General features: G+C 32.7%; 3 protein-coding genes across 3 annotated transcripts in view; 1 reads left to right on the forward strand and 2 right to left on the reverse strand.

The window, feature by feature from the left end:
- HELRODRAFT_160101 (hypothetical protein) overlaps nt 1-735 on the reverse strand; it is a gene marked incomplete at both ends in the record, with an annotated part of 2,007 nt that extends 1,272 nt beyond the window's left edge. The window contains one exon of the mRNA XM_009017116.1: nt 682-735. Within this exon, the coding sequence (XP_009015364.1) occupies nt 682-735 (54 nt within the window). The remainder of the gene's footprint in view (nt 1-681) is intronic.
- A 3,219-nt stretch (nt 736-3,954) lies between these two features.
- Nucleotides 3,955-5,386, reverse strand: HELRODRAFT_160102 (hypothetical protein; the record flags this gene model as incomplete). Its single annotated transcript, XM_009017117.1, has 3 exons — nt 3,955-4,104; nt 4,930-5,031; nt 5,099-5,386. The coding sequence occupies 3 exons, from the start codon at nt 5,384-5,386 to the stop codon at nt 3,955-3,957; spliced, it is 540 nt and encodes a 179-aa protein (XP_009015365.1).
- A 1,768-nt stretch (nt 5,387-7,154) lies between these two features.
- The window catches only part of HELRODRAFT_160103 (hypothetical protein), a gene marked incomplete at both ends in the record, with an annotated part of 7,937 nt that continues 1,542 nt past the window's right edge, over nt 7,155-13,549 (forward strand). The window contains 6 exons of the mRNA XM_009017118.1: nt 7,155-7,206; nt 8,545-8,645; nt 9,008-9,350; nt 11,233-11,312; nt 12,609-12,821; nt 13,490-13,532. Coding sequence (XP_009015366.1) covers nt 7,155-7,206; nt 8,545-8,645; nt 9,008-9,350; nt 11,233-11,312; nt 12,609-12,821; nt 13,490-13,532 — 832 coding nt within the window. The remainder of the gene's footprint in view (nt 7,207-8,544; nt 8,646-9,007; nt 9,351-11,232; nt 11,313-12,608; nt 12,822-13,489; nt 13,533-13,549) is intronic.

Consider the following 13,549-nt stretch of genomic DNA (forward strand, 5'->3'; position numbering starts at 1 on the left):
TCCTCCTTTTGGTCTTGTATTAAAAAATTATTTAATATCATTTTACTTAAATTTCCTAATATTAATAAAAACATTATTACTATCACAATCTCCAATAATTTTTTTATTAAAATTGAAAATTGGAGCAAAAGATATTCTAGAACTTTTTAATTTTTAAATTAAAAATTCATAATTAATAATTATTAAAATTGAAATTACAAAAGTAATTGATATTTAGTTAGATATGGATTCAATTCCAATTACTAATAAACCACTGTGACCAGGGTATCATTCTTTATATAAGTATTAGTATTTATTAGAGTGGTTCATTCTGTACACACAAAGCTGGTCCATCCTGTACCACATGGTAGTTGGACACTAAAACGGACATGCCAAATAAATTAAAAAGGATAAAGGTGTCAAATCAACACTATCGTGTTCAGAAAGCATTATTTTATAGAAACTGACAAAAAAACAAAAACATACCGCTCGAAATTTTTCTAAAACACTCAAAAAGAAACAGACGAATATTTCACTTTTTCTCGCAAAAAAAGGAAAAGTGAAACAGTTAAATCGGCTACTAAAAACATTTAATAAAATTTACATCTGGTTATAGAAAGCCAAGAGACGTATATGAATTTAAATTTTAAAAAAATGTTAGCGCATGTTTACTATTTTTAATTTCGAAGGTCCTTTCGGTACCTGGTCCATTCGACCCCAGTCTCCCCTACTGTTTGTAAAAGTTGTAGAATGCATTTTTACAGGAATTGTCTAACCTGGGCGAACTGAATGGCGTGTTCGCTTGTGTCCTATTTAATCGCATTCGTCCTTTTTCGACGTCGCAGAGATTAATCGTTTTATACCTGGCAAATTTACGTCAGATAGAATCGTTACATTGCCACCAGAAATGAATTTAGACCACCACGGTTACGAAAGCTGCCATGCATTGACCTGCAGCTAGTTAGACCCAACCACGTAGTCATCTTAGGCCAACCTGCATGCCTGCAACCTTGTTGTCAACAGTGGAATACATTCATCCTGGAGACATGCTCGAAACCACACAAAGTGGAAACAGCTAGTGGATTATACTCGCTTAAAATAATTATCATAAATTGTTTTAAATTTATCAATAATCCTGATAATTACTAATCTATAGCACCAAATCCTCTCATGTGCAATGTAATGTTGGCCGTTTTCAAAGAGTAATTGGAAAAAATATTGTACAACAATTGGATGAACAGTAAACAAACTTTAGAAAAACAAAAGTGCAATTCAAACGAAACTAAAAAATTTAATAAACTTTTTTTTCCATTAATGTAATCGAAAAATTTTACTCGCCATATTTGTTATAAATATTTAAAATTTATTTTAGAAATAAACACTATAATTTTCGGCAATTATTTTGATGTCAGTATTTTAAATTTGTCTACATGTATGAGTGATTTTGAGTGTCTATGATGTAAGAGTGTGCGCGTATGTGAGTGGTCGTGTGTGACTGTGTAAATATTCTTAGATTTTTTAGACCCCAAAACCGAATATAGCAACTCTTCTAAACCATTCCTTTATTGAATTTCAGCACAATAACTGTTGGGGGATTATTATTAGCGGAAAATTTATTTTGGCCATTATAGCTGATTTTAAACGAGAAATTGAATGTTATTTCGTTTAAAAAAACGTTTGAAAAACACAATTTGCTTGCTTTTTTCAATGACTTGCTTTTCATTCCAAAAAATTTTTCAATTTTGTGTTTTTTGGTTATTTGGTCATTCATTATTCGGTGCTTTATTCTACTTTTTATCTTTATATACTAGTTGTTTTATCATCTTGTTAGGTAATGCTTTCGACTATCAATTTTGATTTTTATGACTTGAGTTAAGTGATTGTTATTTTTCAACTTACAATATTTTAACAAAACTTCTAGGACAAAACGGGATTCAGCACACAATTAAAAAATCACTAAAAACCGGCACAATTTTTCAAATCTAAAAGATATCTTCTACAACACCCATCTCAAACAGAAAAGTTATCTAATTATCTCCAGCAATCACAATTTTAGTAAAATGTTTACCGGCGCAATTTTTCAAATCTAAAAGATATCTCCTACAATACCCATCTCAAACAAAAAAGTTATCTAATTATCTCCAGCAATCAAAATTTTAGTAAAATGTTCACTGCTCATCCGTTATTGTCTAACACTAGCTAACCATTAAAATAGCTTTAGAACACAAAACATTCAACAAGATTTCCTTGAATTTACACCAAGTTTCAATAAGAAAAACACCTCATCAAATAATTTCTAGTTTCACCACAAGCATTCAACACAGTCAATCATTATCTTATTAGTAATGTTGTATTCAACAAATACGATTAATTGAATTGTAATTGAATTAGGAAATTATTGTTATTCATTTTTTATTTTCTATGATTATAATTCTAGGTGTCCACCATTATTTACGACCACCTAGGGACAAATTAGATTATATATAAGATATATGCACGATTTAATAGAAAGTGGATGAGCTTTGGATTATCGAGTTGAGCCATGAATTATGTAGCTAACGAACAATCTTGTGATTTATTACTGTTGTTGTGGAAATAAACATTTAAAGTGTTCGAAGCAGTGGTTTTTCTTGTTTTTCTTTCCTACGATTGATTGAATAACTTAACGATAATTTTTAACAAAATCAAACAACAATCCCACATATTAACCCAAAAAGAAAGGTAAAATACACTACCGCTTGAACACATTCACCAAATTTTGGTTTTTTGATTTTTTGCTCAACATCATCGCAACTCACTCGAAAAAGAAAAACTAAAACTGTTTTCAGAAACAGATTTGAACTAAACCAAAAGAAAGAAAAAAAACAACATTAATACAAGACAATAACTAGACCAATAATAAAGTATGCCTTCCTAGTCTATACTCCAAACTCATGAAAAACAAATTTACAAAAACTACACAAAATTTGGGCGGCAACAAAAATATTTATACTATGAATGCAAGATACAAATCGTTAATACACCAGAGCTCCTACAACTTCTAGTAAGGTGTTAAATAAAACAATGCATCGATGCCATAACACCATTAAGCAACTAATAAATGAGCGCCGAGTAAAAAGCACTGATGATTCCACAAACAATTCAGCAAGCCATCAAACAAATACAAATCATAAATCTATTCAGTCAACAAACCAGTAGTAACTACACCTTTCTATATAAACGATTTTATATGATGGTATACGGATAATCAGATTACAGAGATTGAAAAGAAAAAAATACATCTCAAATGTCAAAATACATATGTTACGCTAAAAAATGAAGAAATGTTATTGACACAATTGAACGCTAGCTGATCCGCAGGACCAGATGGAATACATTTTAGAGTTTTGTGGGAAATTCGAAGTTTAATTAGTATCTATCTATGCAGATTATTTCAACGGTCATTAGAGGAAAGTTTTGTTTTCGATGATTGGAGGTTAAGTCATGTGATACCGTTGTACAGGAAGGGAAGAAAAAACCTGGCCAGAACTATCATCCAGTGGCCCTCACATCAATTAGTTGTAAAATCATGGAAGCACTGATAAAGAACTATATCATGAAATATTTGATTACGTAGTTTTTTATATTTTAACACTTGTTCTCCAGAATTTTCTTTGATTTTTAAAATTACCCCAGTTGTTTTAGTGCTGAAAACAAATACACAAACTATTTTCTTCAACTGATCAACAAAAATTAAATAAAATTAATATAATTGAATTATTAATTAATGTATTGATATATTTTAAAGAAACTATTCATTTTACAAATATTTAATTTAAATAAATTGTTGATATAATTATAATTCATTTTCCGTATTACCACCTGCGTTAATATCTTATTATTTTGTTTAATGATTTTTTTTAATCGTTTTTAAAATTTCAATTATTTTAATTTAACAGGTAATGTTGATTCATTGGCTTCCATTTCGCCCTTATCTCAAGAAAATCCAATGACTCTGTTGTCATCGGTCTCTTCACCTTTACACATATCGGCGATTTCAGTAGCACCTTCAGACATCTGTAACTTCAATAAAGAATCAACATTGCGATTATCCAAGCCTCTGATTACAAGTTCTACGCCTTTACCCTGTTTATCATCAACCAAACATCAGTTTCTATTGAACTCTGAGGAGTGTTTTAAAAATGTCCCTTTGAACTTTGATATGTTAGTTATGAACGATTCATCAGGGGTGTGTGACATGTTCGATTAGTTAATTATTTAAAAAATCGAAATCCGACCTATAAAAAGTTGCTATATATGATTCTAGATTTTTTACTTCCGAAGTTTTTGTCAACTTTGTTATTATTCTAATAACAGCGGTTATATTAACTGACAAGTTTTTATGCTTTTCTATTAATATTTTTTAACAAAAAATCAATGAATCGTGAATTTTATTGCTAAACAAATAATTTTTTATGCTCAAAATTTGCCAGATCAATTAAATATTTTTTATGTTTAATTTTATACTTTTGTAGCTTGCTCTTGATTTTTACTTTCGAAATTCTTTTTGTTTAAAGCAGCGATTACGTCTTAACGAGTTTTTGCAGCCAAATTTTTTTAGCTGAATTCATGTTATTACATATTTTATAGATACTTTCAACGCAAGTTCACGTTTAAGTTTATGTTTGAAAAGCTCAGTTTTGTGTGTAAAAAATCCGACTTATAAAAAATTTTGTTTCAAGCATATTACTGCCAACAATTCGGTAATCATAGATTTTTCAATTTTAAATATAAAAAATATGTATATACAAATTAATAATTTGTGTAATTTAGCAAAATATTTGGCAAATGAATTGCCTTTTCTGTTTGCATTTGCTTTTTGGTTCGACGCATGTTGACTGCACGTTACAAATGTGCTATGTTTTGATGTGCCATTTAAATTTTAATATTTTAAAAAGTTTCGGTTGAAACTTGGATCATGGCGGAAGATTCGTGACCCGGTTCAATTATGACAAAAAAATCCACTCCTATCACATTATTATTAATTTTCGATCCTCCTTCGGTTCCTGTGACCTAAAATCTAAAAATGTTTCATGTTGTCGAACATGGCACCTGTCACCTAAAAAATTTGGAGAATCACCTTGACTCTTGCTGCACCTAAAACCTGTAATGTTTGAAAAAGAAGCCCCACGTTGGGCGCCAATTGTAGATTTTCGCCGGGCGACATCCGAATTTCGCACCACGCGGTCCCGAACCGCGTCCGCATACGTTCGCCTCGACGGAGTTTTTCCTGGCCGGGATCCGCCACTCTACAATAGACCCTGTCAGGGTCTGAAAACACGGGCCGGACGGAAGTTTTTTCGCGCCCTGCTTGTTGACTAGAGACGCCGACCTCGTCAACTATCATCAAGTCTTCTTCAACATCCATTATTTTAGGTAGAATAATTAAGCCGAGCCAAATTTCAAGTGTACACTTCTTTTATTCAATAAAAGAAACAAAATAACAAACAAAATAATACAAATCAAACCTCTGTCTTTATTAAAAAGCGATAAATCAAAATTAACAATCTATTAATAATACAACTATCAGGCAGACGAAACCAAGCTAGAAACAAAACTTAAAATAAAAATAACGAACGACCAGCCTTCTATATCTCAACTCGCGGCCTTCTATATGTTTTTACCGCCCTATCTACATAACGCTTTCTATATCATAGAAAATTCTATACTCACATCTATACTCTTTTCCTATACTCAGAACAGCGCGTAGCACGCGTCGCGTATATTGCATATCAATAACAAAATATACATGCATAGAATGTCTATTAAAATATATACAGGCGGCACATATCATCACAATCGTCACAATTTTACAAAATATACAGGCGGCATATTTCAATCGCGCAATCATTATCATCATAATCGTCACAACTTTACAATATTACTGCCAACAATTCGGTAATCATAGATTTTTCAATTTTAAATATAAAAAATATGTATATACACATTAACAATTTGTGTAATTTAGCAAAATATTTGGCTAATGAATTGCCTTTTCTGTTTGCATTTGCTTTTTGGTTCGACGCATGTTGACCGCACGTTATAAATGTGCTATGTTTTGATGTGCCATTTATATTTTAATATTTTAAAAAGTTTCGGTTGAAACTTGGATCATGGCGGAAGATTCGTGACCCGGTTCAATTATGACAATAAAAATCCCCTCCTATTGAGATAGGATGGAAGGAGTGGATGACGAACGGACACAACTGCACCAATGCTTCGGCTTTGTGTGTGATGCGTCGTTTAGCATGTATTCTTATACGATTTTTGAAAAGGATTTTTTAATACACAAACAAAAATTAAATTAGACTAAAATCATACTTGCTTCAAGAATTGCTGGCCCTTGCAAATAAAAAATAACTGGTGAATGAAGAGATGAAGCCATATGTTGATAAAGTAAAAAAAATATTAGGTTAGTGGAAACAAGAAAATGTTTTGTGGCCAGTACGAAAAAAAATCATTACCTATGTAACGAACCACCTGGATGTTTTTAAGAATAACGATGGGTTCCTTAGTAGACGTTGCTCACTTGCAATTTTTGGAGTGCACTCACATGTAAAATGTTAATAAATACAACTTCGAGAAAGTTTGACGCTCGTTACTATCGGCACCAATGTTATAACTTCAATGATCTATATCTTCATTACCAGTGCTGTAGCTTCCAACTATCGTCAAGTTATCCGATATTAATTTTAGATTAATATGCATAATATAGATTAATATTAATAATAAATATCTTAAAAATTAATTGTGGCAAAATAAAATCGCACAAACATTGCGAAATAAGCGCACATTGAAATAAGGGCATATAGAAAAAAGCGCATAGCGTATTGAAACGAGCGCGCACAGATTAATGCATACTTTATTAACCAACGCAGATCGAAGCTGACACTGACATAACGCACACAAATAAAAAGATCACATTCGCAAACTTTATGGCTAACAAAACCATAAAACACAGTCCTATGCTAACACATCTAAAACATTTTTTGACGATTGACATTTAGTTATTTTTTATATATTAAAATATTTATTATAAAAAAACATATAACACGTCGGTAACACAGCTAACCTAAGAGGCGCTCGGAGTCTGCGTCCGCAAAACTTAATCATAGATTTAATATTTTGTAATTCTGATGGATGTCAAAACCAGGGTTCGAAAAATTGAGATTTTGTGGAATACGATTGGTTAGTTGGTTGTCATTTTTTCTGACACAGGTGTAGTTTGGGAATTTAATGTCTGCTGAAGTTCCGTTTGTAAATGGTGTCCCACGGGGTTCTGTGCTTGGACCTCTTCTGTTTCAGGTTTGTGTTGCTGATTACTTTAGAAGTGAATCTTTGGATATCTGTTCAGATGTATGCTGATGACATTCTAATTTATGATGCTGTCTGAAGTCGATGGTGTGTTTTATAATACTGTTGAAGGTATTGAGTACATAAGCTTTTGGTTGAAATGTAATCGTCTTGTTCATAATCCGAATAAAACAGAAATGATGTGGTTTGGCTTTTTAAAATTACTTAGAATAAAATAAATGTGTTATGTTCTATCATTAAATTGTTATGTCAAATCTGGGTGTTACGATAGATAATCATTTAAGCCTCAAAGTGCTCAAATTAATAAATCTTTTTTTATTTTAAAAATCTAAGATTTATTAAGATGTCTTTTGATGTATTTCATCATTTTTTGTAGCCTTTTATCATTTTTTTTGTTGTTTCAAAGGTAAATGTTTAAAAATTATTTTACCAAAGCTCTTATAAATTTTGGAATTGACTTTATACCGTTAACCTAAATCACATGATTCAAAGAAAACCATTTACCTGTAATATGTTGCTAAAACGGAAATGCTTGGATAACTGCCAGATTATTTTTAAAATGGTACCAAATGTTAAACAAAATATTGAAAATTATTCTTTTCTCATTTCTCAAAGGTAGACATAACATGATATAATATAATGTTGAAACATCAGGTCGAACAGTTCCAGCCACTACAAAAAGCAAACAATCACTAAAACTGAATAACTCTAATTAAACATGAATGTCAAACAATTCATACGACAAGCAACCAACTAACAAGCACGTCACTCAATCATCTCAATAAAACTCTACACTGAACCAAAGATTTGTAAAGAAAAATCAGAAATGGGTGATACAAATTTGTCAAAACCACTGTATTTAAAATTTTTTAACGATAAAATTGACTCGTAAACTTATTCAATTCGCTACCTGGAACGTCCGGACTGAACTGCTACGGAACGACCTACACGGCGAACCGCTCTTATTGTCATTGAGCTGAACAGATTCAAACTGACGTTGCTGCACTATTTAAATCTCTGGTTAGTGGGTGCAGGATGCACATTAATTTGGAAAGGTTTATCATGATCCGTGAATTCAATTTTTCTGTCCGTACAAACTTACTCAAAAACATTACTGATTCGCGGTTAGTGTTAACAAAAGACTTGTGTATATTGCCCATTTTATTTGCAAAACATTGTCAAATGACCATCTTAATCCAATTCTTGATGCAGAGGAATTGATGAAAAATATATTCTACAAATGCCTTCGTACCACCATTCAGAAAATACTTATAGATGACAAAATTGTAGTCCTTGGTGATTCTAACGCAAGGGTTGGAACAAACTACAGTCTAGACTGGCATCATTTTCAGAAATGATCTGAGAAACGTAAACAGTAACGGAATCAGACTCCTCAAACTTTGTGCTGAATTCGGATTAGTCATTACCAACAATCTTTTCAGCAGCTTAATCAAAGAAAGGCTATCTGGATACATACATTAACGAATAATTATTTTATGGAGTTTCGTCAACTTCTTGAAATCCTCACGCAGTTTAATGGACAAATCATCATTTTTTTTTGATTATCTTAAAGATCCCTCAAATATACATGCATCATCGTTATAATCATTGTTGTCGACGTTTGGCTATATTCAGCAAATCGATTTTTAAACGCATAAACAGTTATCGTCACCAGATACCGAAAATTTGGGTCAACTCGCCCATTGCTTCAGATCACAGGCTCATACCGTGCTCAATGGCTGTCGCTGTTCCCTCACTGCTCCATTTTGTTTTCAGACGTGTTCGAAACTACAAGAGGATCAATCGTAATATGTTCACTAGAGATTCGCTGAAGGGAGCGTTATCTGTGACGATAGTGTATAATCACAATGCGATGTGGACAAGCTATTTGATTTATACAACTCAACTCTCAGACAACTTATTGATCAGCACGTTTCAATCGGAAACAAAAGAGTTCGTTTTAAATCACGCAGTTGGTTTGATGAAGAATGCCAAAACGTCTAACTTTATACTTGCAAGTTAGAAAGAATTTATCGGTGAGGAAAGATAATGTTGATATGATCGTGAAAAACAAATCATTCACATTGAAAGAAAAAAATTATTTTCAATCGTTTATCATTTCTATGAGGAATGTTTTTTTATCATTACTAAAAAAAATTGACTGCTCGACATCGCCACCAATCAGAGCACAACAGTAGTGATTTAAAATAAATGAAACAAACACAATTCAGGCGTATAAAAGTATTAACTTTATTCTAACGTGACTCTTGAACCGTTTCGTTTACAAGCTCTCAGGAAAAAGGAAAGAAATCGAGAGAGAAGCAAAGACATAAAAATTAACATAGATTAGGTAACATTGAAATTTGCAATAATCTTTAATTATAATTGATATATAAGATAGTTAATAAATGAATGCTTGATCTCTACAATACTCCCCAACAACAGGCGGAGCCGTTTAAAAATAAAAATATTCATTTCGTTTGTTGAATGTTATTCGCCTCCCTTTCTGGAGTGTTGGGTTGTTGGTTCCGATGTGGTTGACGTCGGTCTTGTTTCTTGTGTTGATGTTGCGCTTGATATTGTTGTTGCTGTTTCTGGTGTTTTAGTAGATTTTGTGTCTGATATTGCTGGTTTTGTTGAATCTGTTGTAGAAAGTTTGTTGTTCGTTGTCGAACTATTCTAGTTGTTTATTCTGGTTTTGGTTGCTGGAGGTAATGATAAACAAGTTGGCTTTAATCGATCAATTGAAACATTCTGAAAATTTTTTGGTAACAATTCAATTTTAAAGTATTTGCTGTTACGTTTAATCACTTTGAAAGGACCTGTATATGGTTCTTCCAGTGGACGACGTACTCGATCTACTCTTAACCATACGTGACCATACTGTTTGAAAAGTCATTTCGTACGTAAGCTTTTGGGGTAGAGTGATGTTGATTGTTAGTCATTAAATTTAAACATTTCTCTTGCTAGTTGTTTGATTTGACTAGATGTTATATCTTTATTTGAATGTGGGAATAAAAATCGACTTGGTAATAACAAGTTGGTTCCTGTTACTGCTATTGCTGGAGATATTCCATTTTTATCTGGTATGTTTCTAAGTCCTAAAAGAACGACAGCTAATGCATCTAACCAGTTTTGTTTACGACAACTAATTGCTGTTTTTAAGGTACGATGTTGGCGCTCTTTTTTTCCGTTGGCTTGAAGATGATAACTTGTACGAAGACGGTGAAATCCAATTATTTTTGATAGTTAGTGAAATAATTCGCTCTCAATTTGTGTACCTCGGTCTGTGACAACATAAAGAGGGACACCGAATCGAGCGATCCAAATGTTCAAGAAAGTTGTAGCAACTGTTGAAGCTGATATTTCTATCATTGGCGCTGCTTCGATCCAACCAGTTGTTCTGTCAATGCATGTGAGTAAATATCTGAATGGACTTGAATAGGTTTCGTTTCCTTGCTTGACTGGTAGTAACGGACCAACAAATCTTGATTTGATTAATCGTATTGATGTTTTGATACCTGGATGTGAGAGGTTATGAAGACTGTCAAATATGGCTTTTCTCAAATTAACTGGAATGTATGGTCTGGGGTATGGTGTTGATACATCACAAAATATTTTTTTGTTATCGCCAATTGGATATTGTTTCAACTGATCCTTGGATGATTTTATTTCATCAATTTCTTTCCTACGGACGACAAGTCACAGACGTCTATTTTTACAGCATTTGCTGGCCGAGAGAGACAATATCTGACAGTCTTCACCGCGGATATAAATGACGTCTGCAATGTATTCGGATATCATGTAGTTTAGTTGAGATGCTGTGAATATTTGGAATTGAATATCTGTCTGGTTTCGTAATGGCACAACGATAATTTCCGCAAGCTCTCCATTGTCCAGGAGTACCTTTTGGAACTAAATGGAGTGGAGAGGCCCAGGGAGATATAGATTGTCTGATGATTCCGGCGTTTAGTAAAGACGTAAATTCCTCTTTTGCTACTTCAGACAGTTGACGAGCCTTGGCAAATGTTGGTTGGCTTTTACCAATGTCGATGATGTGTTTTACATTTGAGGTTAATTTTTATTTGATTTTCATTTCTTGGTTCAATCAGCATTGGAAATTTATTGATGAGTTTCGTTACTATCTGGGGAACTGGCGGTTTATTAATGTAAATCTGTTGAACGGAACTCTGCAAAACGTTTGTTATAATCGTTTTTTTATTATTGTGTCAATCAGTCTGTTATTGGTGCAATCGACAAGGATTTTATAATGACTTAAAAAATCTTTGCCTAACAAAGGTTTGACAATATCTGCAATTACAACATTATATTTGTATGTTCTGTGCAATGGTAGGAAGTGTATTTCAAATAATGCCGTTCACTTGTTAACCTCGAGTGGTCAAAACAAGTGTTTTGACCACTCGAGGTTGACAAGTGAACGGCAGTTGGTTGCAAACATAATCTTGTTGAAAATTTTGTTGAGATGATTGTGACTGCTGCGCCTGTATCTACTATTAATTTTAATGTTGTGCATCCAATTCTTGCGGCAACTTCAAAAAGAGGCTAGCCGATTGATGCGACTTCGGCTCGCCTGATCAGTTTTCCAACGGCTGGGGTGAAGAAATGTTGTTTATGGATGATCTCATCTGGGTTGGAGGTCTTGAAGATGGTTGAATTTGTAATTCTGGTTTTGTTTTTACGTAAACCGCTGTAGTATCTCCGATCAAGCGAGCGAACAATTCTGGTTTTGTTTTTACGTAAACCGCAGTTTTGAGGTTGTCATGATTTCTATCATGAAACGATTGTTGTGGTTTTGCAACCAAATCTGTCGGTAGCGATGATAGAATATGATAAAATTTTGTTTCCAATGAACTAACTTTTCGGAGATGAAATTGAGCTTCAGCAATTGCAAACTATCCTGTCGATGCTGTATCCATAAAAGTGGACAACATGATGGATTTCATGTCGATATTATGTAATCCTGATTTCGCCATGTTAAAAATTTATTACGGGAAAGTCTTTGATTCACGTCAGAAGAATCACGGTGGATTTTCGTTCTAATCACGTGGGATTTTCGTTAAAATCACGTCGGGGTCACCAATTTGTTAGTACGAACTTTTGCTACTAACAAGACACTTTGTTGTGAGTTAAAATAAATAAAACAAACACAATTCAGGCGTAATAAAATATTAACTTTATTCTAACGTGAATCTCGAACCGTTTTGTTTAAACGCCATCACCAAACCGGACAGGCATCCACTTCTTAACATTCATAGTGTCTCAGCCAAACTCAACAACAAAAAAATGTTTTCAAAATTAGATTTGCTGAAAGTGAAAATGATGTTGAAAAAACGGCTGTAATAATACCAATCGGACTTTTTGAATACCTGTTCATGTCATTTGGTTGGTTTACGAAATGCAGGATGCACTTTTCAGAGGTTCATGGCCTACTATTTTTCAGTAGGGGAGACTGGGGTCGAATGGACCAGGTACCGAAAGGACCTTCGAAATTAAAAATAGTAAACATGCGCTAACATTTTTTTAAAATTTAAATTCATATACGTCTCTTGGCTTTCTATAACCAGATGTAAATTTTATTAAATGTTTTTAGTAGCCGATTTAACTGTTTCACTTTTCCTTTTTTTGCGAGAAAAAGTGAAATATTCGTCTGTTTCTTTTTGAGTGTTTTAGAAAAATTTCGAGCGGTATGTTTTTGTTTTTTTGTCAGTTTCTATAAAATAATGCTTTCTGAACACGATAGTGTTGATTTGACACCTTTATCCTTTTTAATTTATTTGGCATGTCCGTTTTAGTGTCCAACTACCATGTGGTACAGGATGGACCAGCTTTGTGTGTACAGAATGAACCACTCTAATAAATACTAATACTTATATAAAGAATGATACCCTGGTCACAGTGGTTTATTAGTAATTGGAATTGAATCCATATCTAACTAAATATCAATTACTTTTGTAATTTCAATTTTAATAATTATTAATTATGAATTTTTAATTTAAAAATTAAAAAGTTCTAGAATATCTTTTGCTCCAATTTTCAATTTTAATAAAAAAATTATTGGAGATTGTGATAGTAATAATGTTTTTATTAATATTAGGAAATTTAAGTAAAATGATATTAAATAATTTTTTAATACAAGACCAAAAGGAGGATGAGGTCAAGAGCATTAAACGCCAAAAAAGGTGGATGGAATGAAGAA

The sequence above is a fragment of the Helobdella robusta genome (genome assembly GCF_000326865.2).
Source record: "Helobdella robusta unplaced genomic scaffold HELROscaffold_2, whole genome shotgun sequence".
Lineage (NCBI taxonomy): Eukaryota > Metazoa > Annelida > Clitellata > Rhynchobdellida > Glossiphoniidae > Helobdella > Helobdella robusta.